Source organism: Phytophthora parasitica, assembly GCF_000247585.1.
Source record: "Phytophthora parasitica INRA-310 unplaced genomic scaffold supercont2.11, whole genome shotgun sequence".
Lineage (NCBI taxonomy): Eukaryota > Oomycota > Peronosporomycetes > Peronosporales > Peronosporaceae > Phytophthora > Phytophthora nicotianae.
This window is the reverse complement of record NW_008648997.1, coordinates 4506-18621: the sequence shown is the minus strand read 5'-3', so window position 1 is coordinate 18621 and position 14116 is coordinate 4506. Positions and strand designations below refer to the sequence as shown.

At 47.4% G+C, this 14116-nt stretch overlaps 4 protein-coding genes across 4 annotated transcripts in view; 3 read left to right on the top strand and 1 right to left on the bottom strand.

The window, feature by feature from the left end:
* PPTG_07030 (hypothetical protein) overlaps positions 1–2946 on the top strand; it is a gene marked incomplete at both ends in the record, with an annotated part of 3431 nt that extends 485 nt beyond the window's left edge. Inside the window, 4 exons of the mRNA XM_008901174.1 lie at positions 80–156; positions 253–957; positions 1024–1729; positions 1827–2946. Coding sequence (XP_008899422.1) covers positions 80–156; positions 253–957; positions 1024–1729; positions 1827–2946 — 2608 coding nt within the window. The remainder of the gene's footprint in view (positions 1–79; positions 157–252; positions 958–1023; positions 1730–1826) is intronic.
* A 2862-nt stretch (positions 2947–5808) lies between these two features.
* PPTG_22006 (hypothetical protein) lies at positions 5809–6390 on the top strand (the record flags this gene model as incomplete). The annotated part of the gene is made up of 3 exons (XM_008901613.1): positions 5809–5889; positions 6076–6165; positions 6382–6390. The coding sequence occupies 3 exons, from the start codon at positions 5809–5811 to the stop codon at positions 6388–6390; spliced, it is 180 nt and encodes a 59-aa protein (XP_008899861.1).
* Positions 6391–8006: 1616 nt separating this feature from the next.
* PPTG_07029 (hypothetical protein) lies at positions 8007–8309 on the top strand (the record flags this gene model as incomplete). Its single annotated transcript, XM_008901173.1, has 1 exon — positions 8007–8309. The coding sequence occupies one exon, from the start codon at positions 8007–8009 to the stop codon at positions 8307–8309; it is 303 nt and encodes a 100-aa protein (XP_008899421.1).
* Positions 8310–12823: 4514 nt separating this feature from the next.
* Positions 12824–13223, bottom strand: PPTG_22005 (hypothetical protein; the record flags this gene model as incomplete). Its single annotated transcript, XM_008901612.1, has 2 exons — positions 12824–12950; positions 13213–13223. 2 exons carry the CDS (start codon positions 13221–13223, stop codon positions 12824–12826), a joined length of 138 nt encoding a protein of 45 aa, XP_008899860.1.
* Between the last annotated feature and the right edge of the window lie 893 nt (positions 13224–14116).

The window sequence follows — 14116 nt, the reverse complement described above, 5'->3', positions numbered from 1 at the left end:
CATCAACCAGTTTTCTTATTCACGAAAGCCAACTGGCGCTTCACCACAATTGGAAGTCTCGTAAACCTTCCGGCCTTAGTGACGACCACGCATACGTCAAGCCAGGCGTGTCAGGGCGGCTGAAGTCGCTGCGAAGAGGCTTCGACTACTTTGTCGGTGCGTCAAACAAATGGGCCTAGCATTTGTGTGTGTGTGTGTGTGTGTATATGTGTTTTTTTTTTTTTTTTTTTACAGAATTTTGCTTTGGTACAGGTACTGAGGAGCTCACGAACTACGCCAGGCAGGCTGGGCTGCAGCCGATAGCGACAGCAGAGCTTCCAACCACTCCAAGCCGCCCCCAAAACGCTGTTCCGGATGCTACAGAATTGGCTGTTCGTGTGCAGACTATTCCGGACGCCGTGCCCCCCGCCCAAGCTGCACCAGCACCACCTCGTCGTGCGCGGACCGCTCCTGATACCGTACCCCCTGTCGCTCAAGCTGCACCAGTGCCGTCTCTTCGTGAGCGGGATACTCCAGACGGTGTGGCTTCTGGTGGCCAAGCTACGGCTGACCAATCAAGTCGTGTGCATGTTGTTCCGGAGGCTACAGAATTACCTGCTCGTGCGCGTGCTATTCAGGATGGTACAGAGTGGATGGAGGAGCCGGATGGAGATCTCGATACGTTGGATGCTTTTGATAACGATTCCTTCCTGGACGCCATGCGTCGAGAGATGCTGTTCGGGAGGACAGCCGCCGATGACGTGAACCTGTGTGGACCAGGATCAGTCGTGGAACAGGGGTCAGATGACGAAGACGACGGTGCGCTGATGAGCAGTGACGATGGTGAAGAGAGCGGCTACGACAGCAGCGAGGCCAGCTCTGGGGAGGATGAAGTGGAACCTACCTTTGAGACCACAGAGGAGGAGTTGCGAGAGCTGACAGCCAGCGGCTGGACAACGTATGATGCTGATCACTGTGGTAAGTCTGTATTATACAGAATACCATGTCACATCCAATATTAATTCTGTATGTCATTTTACGTAGGTGAACTGCAACTGAGTGCCGCAGCGGACTATTACGATGGACCATCGGGCCCGACACGATCAGCGCTGGCTTTTGCAGATTCTCCGCTTGGGCTGTTTTTCTATTTCTTGCCCAAGAAGTTATGGATTCGTATTGCTGAGGAGTCCAATCGGTACCGCTCACAGCTGATACCAGAACTAGCGCAACGTCGCCGTGAAGCCTTGCTCAGTCAACAACTTCAGGATCCCAGAAAGTCAGTACCACCGCTAGCAGAAATCGAGGCGGATCTCCGCCGCTTCAAGCCCATCAAGCCTCACGAGATTGTTCACGTTGTGGGGCTATTGATGGCGCGAGCCATTGCTCCAGTTCGCGACGGCTTAGCAAAGCACCGGGCAACGGCAGAAGACAGTGCAGTACCCCGGGGTACCTTCTCCAGGTACATGAAGCGCGCACGCTTCGAGGCGATCACACGATTTCTCCACTTCAACGACAACGAGATGGCGGAGGCTGCGCACGACAAGGCGTGGAAAATCCGGCCCGTGTTGCAAGCAGTAGAGAAAACGTTTCGCCGAGGATATCGGCTTGGACGCTGCATCTCCTTCGACGAGGGCATGGTGCCGAACCGCTCGCGGTTCAACCCAATCAAGGTGTACATGAAGGATAAGCCTTCCAAGTGGGGAACCAAGTTTTACCTGACGTGCTGTGCGGAGACCGCGTATTGTGCTAGGTAATGTGACCTATTCTGTATTATCCGTAATACGCTATGCTGTATAACATCCACACGAACTAATGAATATTTTATTATTCTGTATTGCCCTGAATAGTGTTGAAGTGTATTGTGGAAAGAAGAGAGAAGGCAAGAAGGAGCAGAACGTGGGACCCAAATCTGTTGTACGGAACATCACCAAGGTGCTTCGTGGGCAGCCATACAAACGGCTGGTCATTACCGACAACTACTACTCGTCTATCCAGCCATCCATCAAACTGCACAACATGGGCCTGTATCACGTTGGAACTGTCCGGAAGGCGCGTCTTGGCTGGTGCTCTGACATCGAGTACAGCCAAAAAAAAAAAGACCAAAAAAATGCCAAGGGGTCAGTATCGCATTGCCCATTCACGCAGTATCCATACTTGGTAGCGCTCGCCTGGATGGACTCAAAGCCGGTCAACATGATCGCCACAGGGTGTAGCACACATCAAACAACCGTCAACCGGAGGGAGAAGGACGGCTCCATCACGGTGACGCCGTGTCCACAGCTGGTTGTGGACTACGCCGATGGTATGAGCGGCGTTGACGTCCACGACCAGCTGCGGTTGGAGCGATATTCCCTGCAGAAGTGCGTGGCTTTCAAGAAATATTACAAGCAGCTCTTTCTTGGTATTGTTGACATGGCTTTGGTGAACGGGCTGATCGTGCACAACATTGCAAAGAGGCAAAACGACGAGAGATCTACTCCACACGCCAGCTACTTACGTCGACTACACAAGGATCTCCTAGCACTGCGAGACATACATTTTGATTCCCACCCCGTCGCCGAAGACTTGGTGTCAGGACCAGTGACCCGCGGCGACCATGCCCTGGCCAACACAAGCAACCGCTACGAGTCGGACACCCAGTCAAAGCGTCGCCAGTATCTATGCAAGGTATGCTCTGCTCACACAAGCGGGAAGTCGTTCGAAACCAGTTACTTCTGTCCTACATGCAGCGACTATTTTGGTGGACGTGTGCCGCTATGCCCCAAAGTGCGTCGCTTGGAGGAGGGAAATACTCTCTCTTGCGCTCAGATTTGGCACGACGTGTGGAATGATGGCCGAAACATTCCAGCACTCCCCCACCAAATTCGCTTCAGGGGGAAAAAGCGCAAGCGGTCTGAGACGAACAACGAAGAGAGTAAGGAGAATGAGGGGGGGGGTGAGGAGAACGAGGAGAGTAAGGAGAACTAAGTGACTAGCCATTTGCTGCATGGTTCATTCACTTACGCATCTTACGTCGATGTTCTTTAGACTCACTCTCCAGTTGCTACACCACTAGCATCGCTCTTGTATGACAGAGTGGCTAACCCGATAGCCAGATCGCTCACTCCGGACGGCATGAAAGCCCCCGCAAAAGGAAGAATTGCCCAGTTCCTTCCGCTACCTCTCCAAGCTAGGAACTGGCCAAATTTTTCCTCTGCGTTCTGCCTGCTCTTCTGTCGACCAGCCATCCCTACGCAGCGCTACTAGCAGATTTGACAGTTATTATTGTAGCGGAGGTTTTCATCATCATCGAAGATCACCGAGAGCCAATTACGTCGTCAGATTTTACCAAATGGTTTTCATAACATCGCTTCAATTGCATTGTTTATACTTCAGAATTGTAAGAAGAGGACAAATGCCCCCTCTATTGGCGAAGAGGGCTTGTACCCCAATATTTTTCCAGCCTGAGCCACCATACTTTACTAAAGTCTACTTTGTATTCTGTATAATACAGAATATGGGGCGGGAAGCAAGGGGTTAACCTCGGCCTTGATGAGTTCCTTGGGGCACGTCGAGCGGCAGTACGCTTACTAGTCGCACATTTTATCTTCGCACACCTCGGCCATCCCCATCGCTTGTACTTGAGAGAGCCGCATGCACCACGTCACGAGGAGACGAACCGCGCGATGTAGCTTAAGATTGCCCTCGTTAAAAAAAGAGCATGTAAGTATGCCAATGGATTCTTCCTTTCCATCGTCATGCATCGCCCTGCGCGACCACCGTCAACGCTTCCGAGGCGGAAGGCTTCATGGGGGCTTCCACAGTTTGGGGACGACTTCTGATTGTCGATGAGACCCACGTCCATGCACCAGAGGACGCTGGTCTCTACGTCGCACATTACCTCCATCACGTTAGAGAGGTAACTGCAGATCATATAGTGTACCTCACTCTAACCCCATCCTTGATAACCAGGTCTGGGGAGCTGCCACGTGTACATCGTTTGCTGATGTACATAGACAGTTGCTTTGTGAATGACCTATTGATCAGCTTTGGAGGAGCCAGACGACGACCGAATAAGTACGAACGTAGGTGCAAAATAACAAAAAGAAAGTAACCAGATTCGTACCTTTACCGTGGAACTTGATAACGATTGTACACGCTACCCAAATCGATAGCAGTTACATCTGCCTCGTCGACATCTTTTATTTGCGGTGTTGAATCAATTCTATAATTAAAGCGGAGATCGTACAGCCGCTGCAGGAGTATTCAGATCTTGTTACCATTCTTACACTGTCCAAACGTATACCCAAGTTTTCAGTACGTTGCCATTTGTTTTCCGTTTGGCCGGCCCATCTGTTCGATTTCAACAGCACGCTACCGCCAATGTTCATGTAAGATGGAGGTGCAGACCAACGCGTATCACGCGACGTGGCAGTTTGCAAAAAATAATCCCTAGCCGAGGTGTATTGAAGGGACCAAAGGCAAAACTAAATCAGTAGGAAATAAAGCGTTGCTGCGGAGGTCGAGAGAGCTATCGTCCCTGCCAAAATATGCGGGCATTTAGCAATGAAATTTGAGATCAAGAGATAAACATCGGAAAAGGCACTCTTGCGGGGTTGCCAGGGACATACTACTGTCAATGTTCATACCTTTCGAAAGGAAGTATGGATTTCTTAGTTCCCGCCAGAAATTGCGAATGGAAGGGTGATGGCAATCGGTATAGCAACCGAAGACAACTAAACTCAGTGATGCTAATTGTGCTCGTATGCGACGAAAACGGGCGACTGTATTACCCGCCAAAGGTGCGGTCGGTCGGTTATCACATTGATTTAGGAGAGCACACAGTCCTAAATCATTCTCACAAAATACACTAGGATTAACCCTATGACTTCCATGTTCTTATAGACAATTTTGGACTGGTTTAGATTATCCAATTCAGTTGCGGTCTATTTCGTTTGTCACGGTGGCGATATAATTACCCGTTAGGATTGTGGGCTAGACATTGACGGATGCTGTAGCAGCGTTGAAGTTGACATCACGAAACATGAGGAAGCCGAGGTTGCAATCGTGGCTTCACAGTAACTCAGCTGAACATATGCTGGTACGGCAACTGGCATGTCTCAGATAGTACAAAATCATGATTAACATTCGGGCTAGCAATATCCGGACCGGTAAGTGGCCTTCGAGCAGTTAACTTTGTCAAATGTGATTGACTCTAATCGCTGGAAGTTCCACACTTCAAACTCCTATGCCATTGTTGAGAACATGACTGAAATTTAACCATGACATCTCAAGATATGAAGTACGGATCTCCGGTTTAAATGGTGTACACGTTTCTGCTGTAATTGGAGCATGGGTAGCTTCAAAGTTCGAACACGCCTAGCTAAGCTTATCCAGAATCTAACCTTGAAGCCCAGAATCCGCTCTGTTTGTTTGAAGGAGGAAAAAACATCGGTCACTGTATTTGTGTTGTCCTGTCGGACCAATCTTAATATGCAATCTTAATCAAACATACAATTATCAAGTGAGCTGGAATCCGTGGGGAATCGCGTTGGTTTCCGACAGACACTCAAACAGCCGTTCGTCCTTCCCAGGTCTCCGCTCAGCGCCCAAACGATCGCCGGAGCTAACCACGAGTCCCTCCAACCGTTACAGAGACCTCAAATTATTGTCCAACAGGTACCGCTGAATGGAGTCCAGCATGGATACAAATCAGTTGATGTGTCAACAGTAGATCGACTCCTTGGAGGTAGATCGCATATCGGAATGATTGCACCATGTCGATCTACACAGACGATTACGCAATCATCACAGGTGATTACGTAATCATTTGACGCGTCGTCGTCGACAATGAGTCCGGAGACTGGATCGAGTCACATTCCATCAATCAGTCCCTTGCTCCCCGAAGCCAACTGCCACTTCACCACAGAGGTATAAGCCGTACGCCATGATGAACCGGCGAAGTGCTGGGTCGACAAGTTCAAGATGATGAGCTAGCGCAGAATCACATATCGGAGCGACTGCACGCGACGGCTACTGGAAGAGTTTGGATTAAGACACCAGCAATCATGGAGGCATGCATTTGCAGTTACGGACCTAAAGCTAATGACACTAAAGCCAAACCGCGTTGGTAAGAACAACAAACATGGCGTCTGCGAGCGTGTGCGGAGAGCGGCGAAGGAGCGGCTGGGCTCCAAGGCTTCTACAGTGAGTTAGGAAGGTGGCTTCCCAGCATCTGGTGCGCACATGGAGTTCTTGGAAGAAGCAGCAAAATTGAGCACGATCGTCGAGTTGGTAAGTATTGTGAGAAAGAGGAAAGGGGGGGGGGATCCGTCAAGAAGTAGTCTGGAAGCCAACCAATTAGGACTCTATATTATACTGACTTTGCTTGTTAACTGATCTACCGACGACCAAGTCTTCCAGTTTAACTAGCTCTTCTTCTCAAAAAAGGAGACTTCTTGCGGGACGCAGTCGTTGGACCACTCTCTGATTTACACTTGTACTTATTGGTGCACGTGACGTGACAGCAAGTTCTTCAATCGAAAGCGTTTCTCGATCTTCGAATCTGACAACGAAGCAGTACCCTCACATCTCCGCCACATGTCGCGTGTTGTCCCGGATTGGAAAGGGACCATAACAAAGTATTTACCGATTTATCAAAACTAAATATACATACTTTCACATCATACTTAATTTTCCCGAAAGAGCATTTAATCGTGCTGGTGCATATGTAGGGTCGCAGTAAGGAGGCTTCCCGTGAGGGCATTTTACAAAAACGACAGGCATCGTTCTTTTTCAACAGAAGGTTTTTATTATACAATGAAATAGTGTAATGCAAGTGCGTCTATCTCATCGAGGCGTGTCCGTTGCATAATCATAATTAATTTTAGTATGCTAAAATCAAGTAGTTGAGACACGCGCCCGTCACTGCCTTTGACACCATTATCTACATATCGTCCAAACCAAAGCTCGCCCTGCCTAAATGTGGTTACCTAGTCGTGTACCAAGGGCTCTCACCGGAATCACTTTTACCTCTGCAACCTGAAGTGTCACGCACGGACGCAAGCGTATTCTCAACACTTCGAGGGAAAGCCAAAGACAAATATCGCGAGCAATCCCGCGTAAAGTAGGCGTCTGGTGTGATTGGCGAATTGAAGCTAGCACCGAAGGCTGACACCGCATGTTTGGACCCGTTCATGGACCCCCACATTTTTTTTTATCATGCGACCCATACCCGGCGTGGAACAAGAAAGCCACAAAGGTTATACTACCGGGGATATCGAATCCGCTAAGTAGAAGAACAAGGTACCAGCAAATATGATGTCGCTTTGGGGGAGGGGACTAGGCTCCGTGTATACGACGGGCGTCCATACGTTAAGGACGAGACTGAAGCGCGAATCCTAACCATTTCTGTGGGGTTTTGTGTCGTTTTCCTTGAGGATTTGTAATCCTCACCACAGTGGCGTACGAGGTTGTTAATTATCACATTCTCTGCTACTTATTGATTTTGCTTCAAGCCCCATATCGTGCCAACATGGTTCCTCCCCATTTTACCTGCCAACACTGCGATCTAAAGGAGGAAGACTCGAATACTTATCGCCAACATCCTCGGTACTGCGGCAAGAACCCTAAAGCTGCGAAGAATGAGAAAACACATTGAGCACGTAAAAAAAACGGTGACATCGGGACCTGCAACGTGTCATACCAACGACAGATCGAACAGAACGCACGTGGCTAGTGGACATTCCAAAAGACAAGGGACCAACAATAACCCTTTCGTGGCAACAGCACGCAAACCCACCCTTTTTTAGAGGTTCGTGCAAAGAAGAGTAGGTATCAACTGTTTGTGTCACCGTTTTTGCAATGTGATTCTATAACCTCCTCTCTTCCTCATTCTAGGAGATACAGCTAGCATGCCACGTCTCTGCGACGAGGCTGCACAAAATGTTTAGTATTGCTGAGTACACCGGGCATGTGGACCCCGACTTCAATGCACACAGGGACAAGATGACAGAAGGCACCGCCCTTTTTAAAATACAAGCATAAATATGCTACTCTACGTGTGTCCACGACCCTCAAGTGATGATGAAGATGCTGACCTGGACTTCGATTCCCTCGAGATCAACGACAATGAGGCTACTGGTCCGACGGAGTTCAAGCAGGCGGGGAAACGCAAGGACGGCTCAAGTGACGTTGAAGGTGCCTCAGCAAGTTCGCGTTCTAGGCGACAAGCAACTGAACGGAACAAGCCAGTGCCCCACACTGTAGCAGGCATAACCTCAAGCTACTTTTGCATTGCATTTTCCGACCTCATCGACTGCTTTACTGACTTTTTTTCCGTAACGGTGTGATGGAGTGGAAGATGCATAACTCTGTAGGGATCTGCTTGCACAAATCAATATGATGATAGACGGTGCCCCACAATGCATCGCACAATAGCCGATACAACAGCATCAATCATTTTGAAGGTGTACAGAAATCATACCATGGTACGTCGCTGTAAAGAAAGACCAGACGTGCTCTATCCAGCCCTTTAATCAGCTCGTCTGGTGCCTGTGGACAATCTGGACAATCCAGTGTAAATCTGCGGTGATACTGCTCTAAAGGGTTGTTAGTAGCAGCATATGCTTCGTAGTTTAGAAGGCTTGTCATTTGGAAATCGTGGAAATCCACTCATTGCTTAAGCACATGATCTGTTAATTTGTGAATTACCGAACCCTCTGTCAAATCACTTCACTGTGCGATTGTACGTTCTTTGGTGGTATTAATATCATTACGAGGTGCAAGTGCATACCGTATAAATCCTCAAATCGAGCACTTGGTTTGCTGTTGCATATTTAGAGACATTCTGGGTAACATGACATCAGCACTTCAGGACTGTAGAATATGGTAGCTCAGTCACGCATCCAATGTATTGCGCCTTGACACCATCCATCTAAATGAATCCAGGAGCAAAAGGAGTATTACAAATGTCCACCCAAATTCTCTTGGTATAGCGAATTCTACAGTCAATATCTAAAATGCGTTTCTGCTACGTACAGTAATATGCCAAAAGATGAGAGTGGTATGCCAATAGAAAGTAACTCTGATCAGAATTCCAAAACGTCAAGACCGAATATCCATCGATAATCATACTGGTCCTACTATTCAAGTGAAACACAGTCGTGCAACCTCTGCCATTCTGTATATCAATGTACTGTCGAATTTGGTGTAAGGTATTACCCAAGCAAAATGGATAGGCTACTGAGCCATCCCCTGGATGTGAAATGGCGCAAGTGCTGCAGGAGTGGGTTGCCGGCTGTATGTCACAGAGAATATTTTTTCAGTGACACATTTTGGAGCTACAGTCGGTCGTCCGCATCTGTGGCAAGATTCAACAAGATAGCCAAATAGCAACTAAGCTATTTTACGGTGGAACATGACTCGAAACTGCATATACGTTTAATGGTAGGTTTGAAAATAGTGTGACACATATACGCCCTTGTGTTTAACTGAAGAGCAAAACCTCCGAAGTTACATCCACACCAAACCCATACCTAAAGGCTTACTTGTTGTTGTGGTGGAGCAATGCCAAGCGCCAAGGTGGCAGGTCACCGAATGATATACTAAAATCTACCAGGGTGAGTTGATCACACTAGTAAGGATGGCTTGGTTGCCATTCTCCAATTCTCCAATGGCGGCAACCAAAGCGAACGCTAATACTCTCTGCACCGGCAACTATATTGCTACTAGGCAACATAATACGTGCAAACACATATTTGCATCGCCGTACTCGAAGAAGAGGCATCACAAAAAGAGGTTCAAGTGAAGCAGAACCGAGAAGGCTTTCAAAAAAAGCGCAATTAAAAAAAAAAAACGACAAAGCTTTGGCTACTACCTTCGTCGAAAGAGGGAAGTCTCACTGCCCAGTGATCCGCTGAGCAAGGTTGCCAAGGTTCTTCTAGCCATTATTCCTGGTGCCAAGGTTGACCCTCTAGCGGCAACAGAGGCTCAATTAAACGCCCGTCGACAGACCCTTAATCTCTAAACGATGAGTTTCTTTTTGTGCTGCCGTTATTTATATGGTCGTTTTGGAATTCTAAATCTAGCAGAAAAGTTGCATTTTTGGTCAGATATTAGTATCGAAGCGAAATGCATATGTAATAATTGTACACCACAAAAGTCGATTTTATTGTAACCGAAACGGCACGTAACTTCACGTAAAGTGATCTTAATCGCACAGAAAACTGTCTGAAACACCAAAATCAATCTGAATTGACCAAAAGTTGTCTTACAGTGTTAGGCACAACTGAAAAATTCCAAACGCCAAACTCGAATATTACTCTTACATAGCTGCTCATCACTAGTACGGCCCCTGTCCGTATCGCTTCACCTCTTACCCTGCAACTTCCGTCTCTCATAACAAAGGTGAATTAAAACTCGAACATCAACGCGCAATCAGACAGCAGCCTTGACCAACCGTTCCTTCAAAACTACCAACCTCATAGAATTTGGGGATACGCGGGACATAGGCCATACTGATTTATAAAAATGGACAAGATAGTATGCAAACTTATACATAAACTCGATATTATTTTTTTAGATAAATTCAGCGAATTCACCAGTTTTCATTGTAATATTCATATTAACTGAAAAATGGATTTTGATTTTGTTTTTAACTCGATTTTCACTACGATGCCGTTCTTCACATCGTATTCTGCGACAAGAAAGTGGTAGTCTTTTACACCAATGACTTGGCTGCTACACTTTCTGAAGATGTTCCTTATGGAAGCGCAAGAATGAACGGCGTTTTTTTGTGCCGTTGACAATCTTTTTTGACTCTGCTTGTGAGCCTCTTCAGGCTCCTTCAGATTTTCAGCAGTATGAATAGCAGCAACTACCTTCCAACATCCCCACTCGGCGTTATCCCACTCCACAATAGCAGCTTCAACACCGGACCAAGATAAACTGTCCACGAAGTTTAAGTCTACATGCTCCAATTAGTGTTTCACCGGAAGTCATGGCTAAAACATGCGTAGCAAAAGCATGCCTTGTGCAGGACGAATCCATTACAACGACCCGTTTGCCGCTCGGGGAAGGGAGTTGCTAACTCTGAAGAACAAACATAACCATCCAAAGAGCGGTTGGGCTCTTTGAATCTAGTTTACGGCCATCACATCTTGTTGTCATCAGCCTTCGTAGCTCGGGAAACAGTGACGAGTAGCGCTCTAGGTGCCCGGCGACAGTAGTATTACCACTGCCATTATCAAACAAACCATGTACATACAGCGTTTTCCAATCGACCAATGCGTAAAAACGAACATCATATTTGTCCGGCTTCGAGGGGATATAAGTACGCGCTACAGACCGAGCTTCGATTCGGATTGAGCTTTTATTCAGAGCAGAGACGCCATTTGGAACGGCAAAAGTAGCACACTACTTCTAAATGTTGTTCAACAAGCTCGGAAAATGCCACGGGGGTCCCTAATTTTGACTTCTTCAGATACAGTGTCTACTGGATGTAAAGGCACAGTTGCTCGTATGCAATGGAGCAGGTCGCGCTGCATTGTAGTTTTGAAGAACGTGTGGCTATATAGAACGCTTGCTGATTAATAATCACGTAGACGATTCAACGGACACAGGTTTGTGGCGATCTCCAACCCACTATAGGCGGTCAGCTCGCGCAGCGTGGTCACAGGCATTACACTGCAATGGACCAACATTATTTCCTCAACATTAAGGTTGGGTAGAAACGAGTGCTATGCTGTCCTCAAAACTCAGCTTTTTACTCAGAAGTTAGAAAAAAAAAAACGTTACTCAGGAATAAGGAAAAATTACTTAATAATAAATAGCACCCTTTAATGCCATAGATCGTACACCTTGCTCACTGTCGAGTTTAACGTATCTCGACACACCGTCGATTTTCATCCTTGTTATAGGTAGTTCATCGTTAGCTTCTACGTCGGGTTCCTCGGCTTTGGGTCCTACTTGTCAACGTTGTACGATGTTGGCCCGTCCCGCCTTCACGTTGCGAGTCCACACCATTTTGTCCTTGTTGACGCTCTTTGAGCCGTCTCACGGCGTCTTCGACTTGTCGTTGGCGCCCTCGCTATAGCTTGGCTTCATCGGCTTCCTATCATGCAACCTTTCGTTCAATACCATGTCGTTTCTCCAGCGCTCGCTTCACTCTTCGACGTTTTTTTCTGGCAGTAATCCAGATTTCTGCCCATTCGCACTCTTGCAATGCCTTGGTCCACAATGTGTTCATCGTCATTCATCGATGTATCATTTGCCCTGGCTGCGTCATGCTCACAGACGCCACACTGGGCTTCACGTCGGTGTCTCCTTCAAATACAGCGTTCATCGTCTCCATGCCTATCCTTCTCATCATTTTCTCATTGCTCTTTTCCTACGCAGTATCAAAACACAGATATCGTGTAGCAGCCATTACCCCCGCGTTGTAGCTACATTACCTATGCGCATGCTTCATGTACTCTTCGGTTGCGTCTGCAGTCATGTAATGCCAATTTTCATCCAAACGAGCTCCAGTGTTTCGTCATCGTATTATTCAGCATACCCCCCACGTTGCCTTCGGCTACGTCACCCAGCAATTGAATATCAGCTTACTGCAGGCTCTGCGGCTCCATCGCACACTTGACTAACGTTTCGTCCTCTACCTCGGTTTGGATCGTCTCCGCGTACTTCAATATGCGTGATTTCGTGTTGGTGCGCGTCGTCATTCTCTAATCTTGATCCATGTCGTCGCCATTATCGCAAACTAACCCACTCATCGTTAGCTAGGAATCGTCATTCTCTGGTCGCCGTCTACGCCGGCTTCGCGTTTTCCCGATAAGTTGTTGTCGTTGTTGCGCTTTTACTGGTTATTTTAGGCATTGACCTGCGCTTCAGCATCGGTACTGTCTTGGTCATGTGACCACAGTTGTTGCACGAGTAGATTTAGATCCAGTTGGGCGATGTGCAACCCAGCGTCCATCCCTGCGACCCTTCCAGCTCTGCAGCGCTGTCAGACTTCCTGGTGGTTGACTTCCATCACCTTGCTGCTCTTGGCGAGTCGGACGCGTTACGGTTTGATGCAGCGAGCTCAACTCTCGTCTTCGGAACCTTCGTCGACTTTTTCATGTCTCTCCATCCTTCTCGGACCACATTTTCGGGAGCGCGTTTTAGGCTGCCTTCTTGGGTTCAATACAAAACTTGCCGTAACACACGCAGTCGAGTAGCACATTCCACGTGCCCGAACACTCGTTTTACACGTACAATTGGATCATGAAGCGAGTCGAGCATGGGAAAATGGATGGAGTACGAGGTTACAGAGTCCGAGAGTATGATAACCGTGAGAATGGGTACAGACCCCAATTTCTAAATTGTCGCTCTAAATTTGGTCTAGGACATTCAATTATAAAAATAGCCACTGCTACCACTTGCTTAAGCAACTTCATTTACCTATTATGGCGCTACCTCCAACTGCTTCATCTCGCTTCAATATACCACCACTCACCGAACGCGTTCTCGCTCGTATCAAGAAACTGAAGTCGCCCTTCATGCTTGGAATCGAGATCAAATGATTGATGCCGTCAAAAGCTACAGAAAGAAAAACAAATCCAACGAAGTTTGACAACGCGATTTTAAGTGTAGTAAACATGGCCGCACCCAGAACAATCGCAAACTTCGTGGGGGATCGCGCTCGTCTACAGCGCGAAACTAGTAAAATCGGCTATATAATGAAGACTAGTCTTGAAGCAGTGGACGAAAATGACAGTACGGCAAAATGAAAATGTGTTCACTTGGATGGCTCTGAATATCACAATCACCCTGCGTCAGATAACCCGAGCATCCATCCGGGGCAGCGACGCCGTGATATGCAGGGATTGGTATCGAGGGACCTTTCTACCCAAGATTTAAAAGCATCACGAAGTGCGGTTGGAATTTCTCCGGCATTTGTGGTTGACACAATTCGACAAGCTCACCTAGACACATCTACTATAGCCAAGGGTATCGCGAACCACAAGGACTCGCTTTGGTTAATGATACTCGAACAGAGCCACGTTTTGAAGGAGTCGTCTAGACGCACTTTCTTTTTCAAGTACAAGGTACATTCAGAGACCCCGAGATTGAGATATCTCTTTTGATCGCATCCTGATATAAATCAGTATTACAAGTG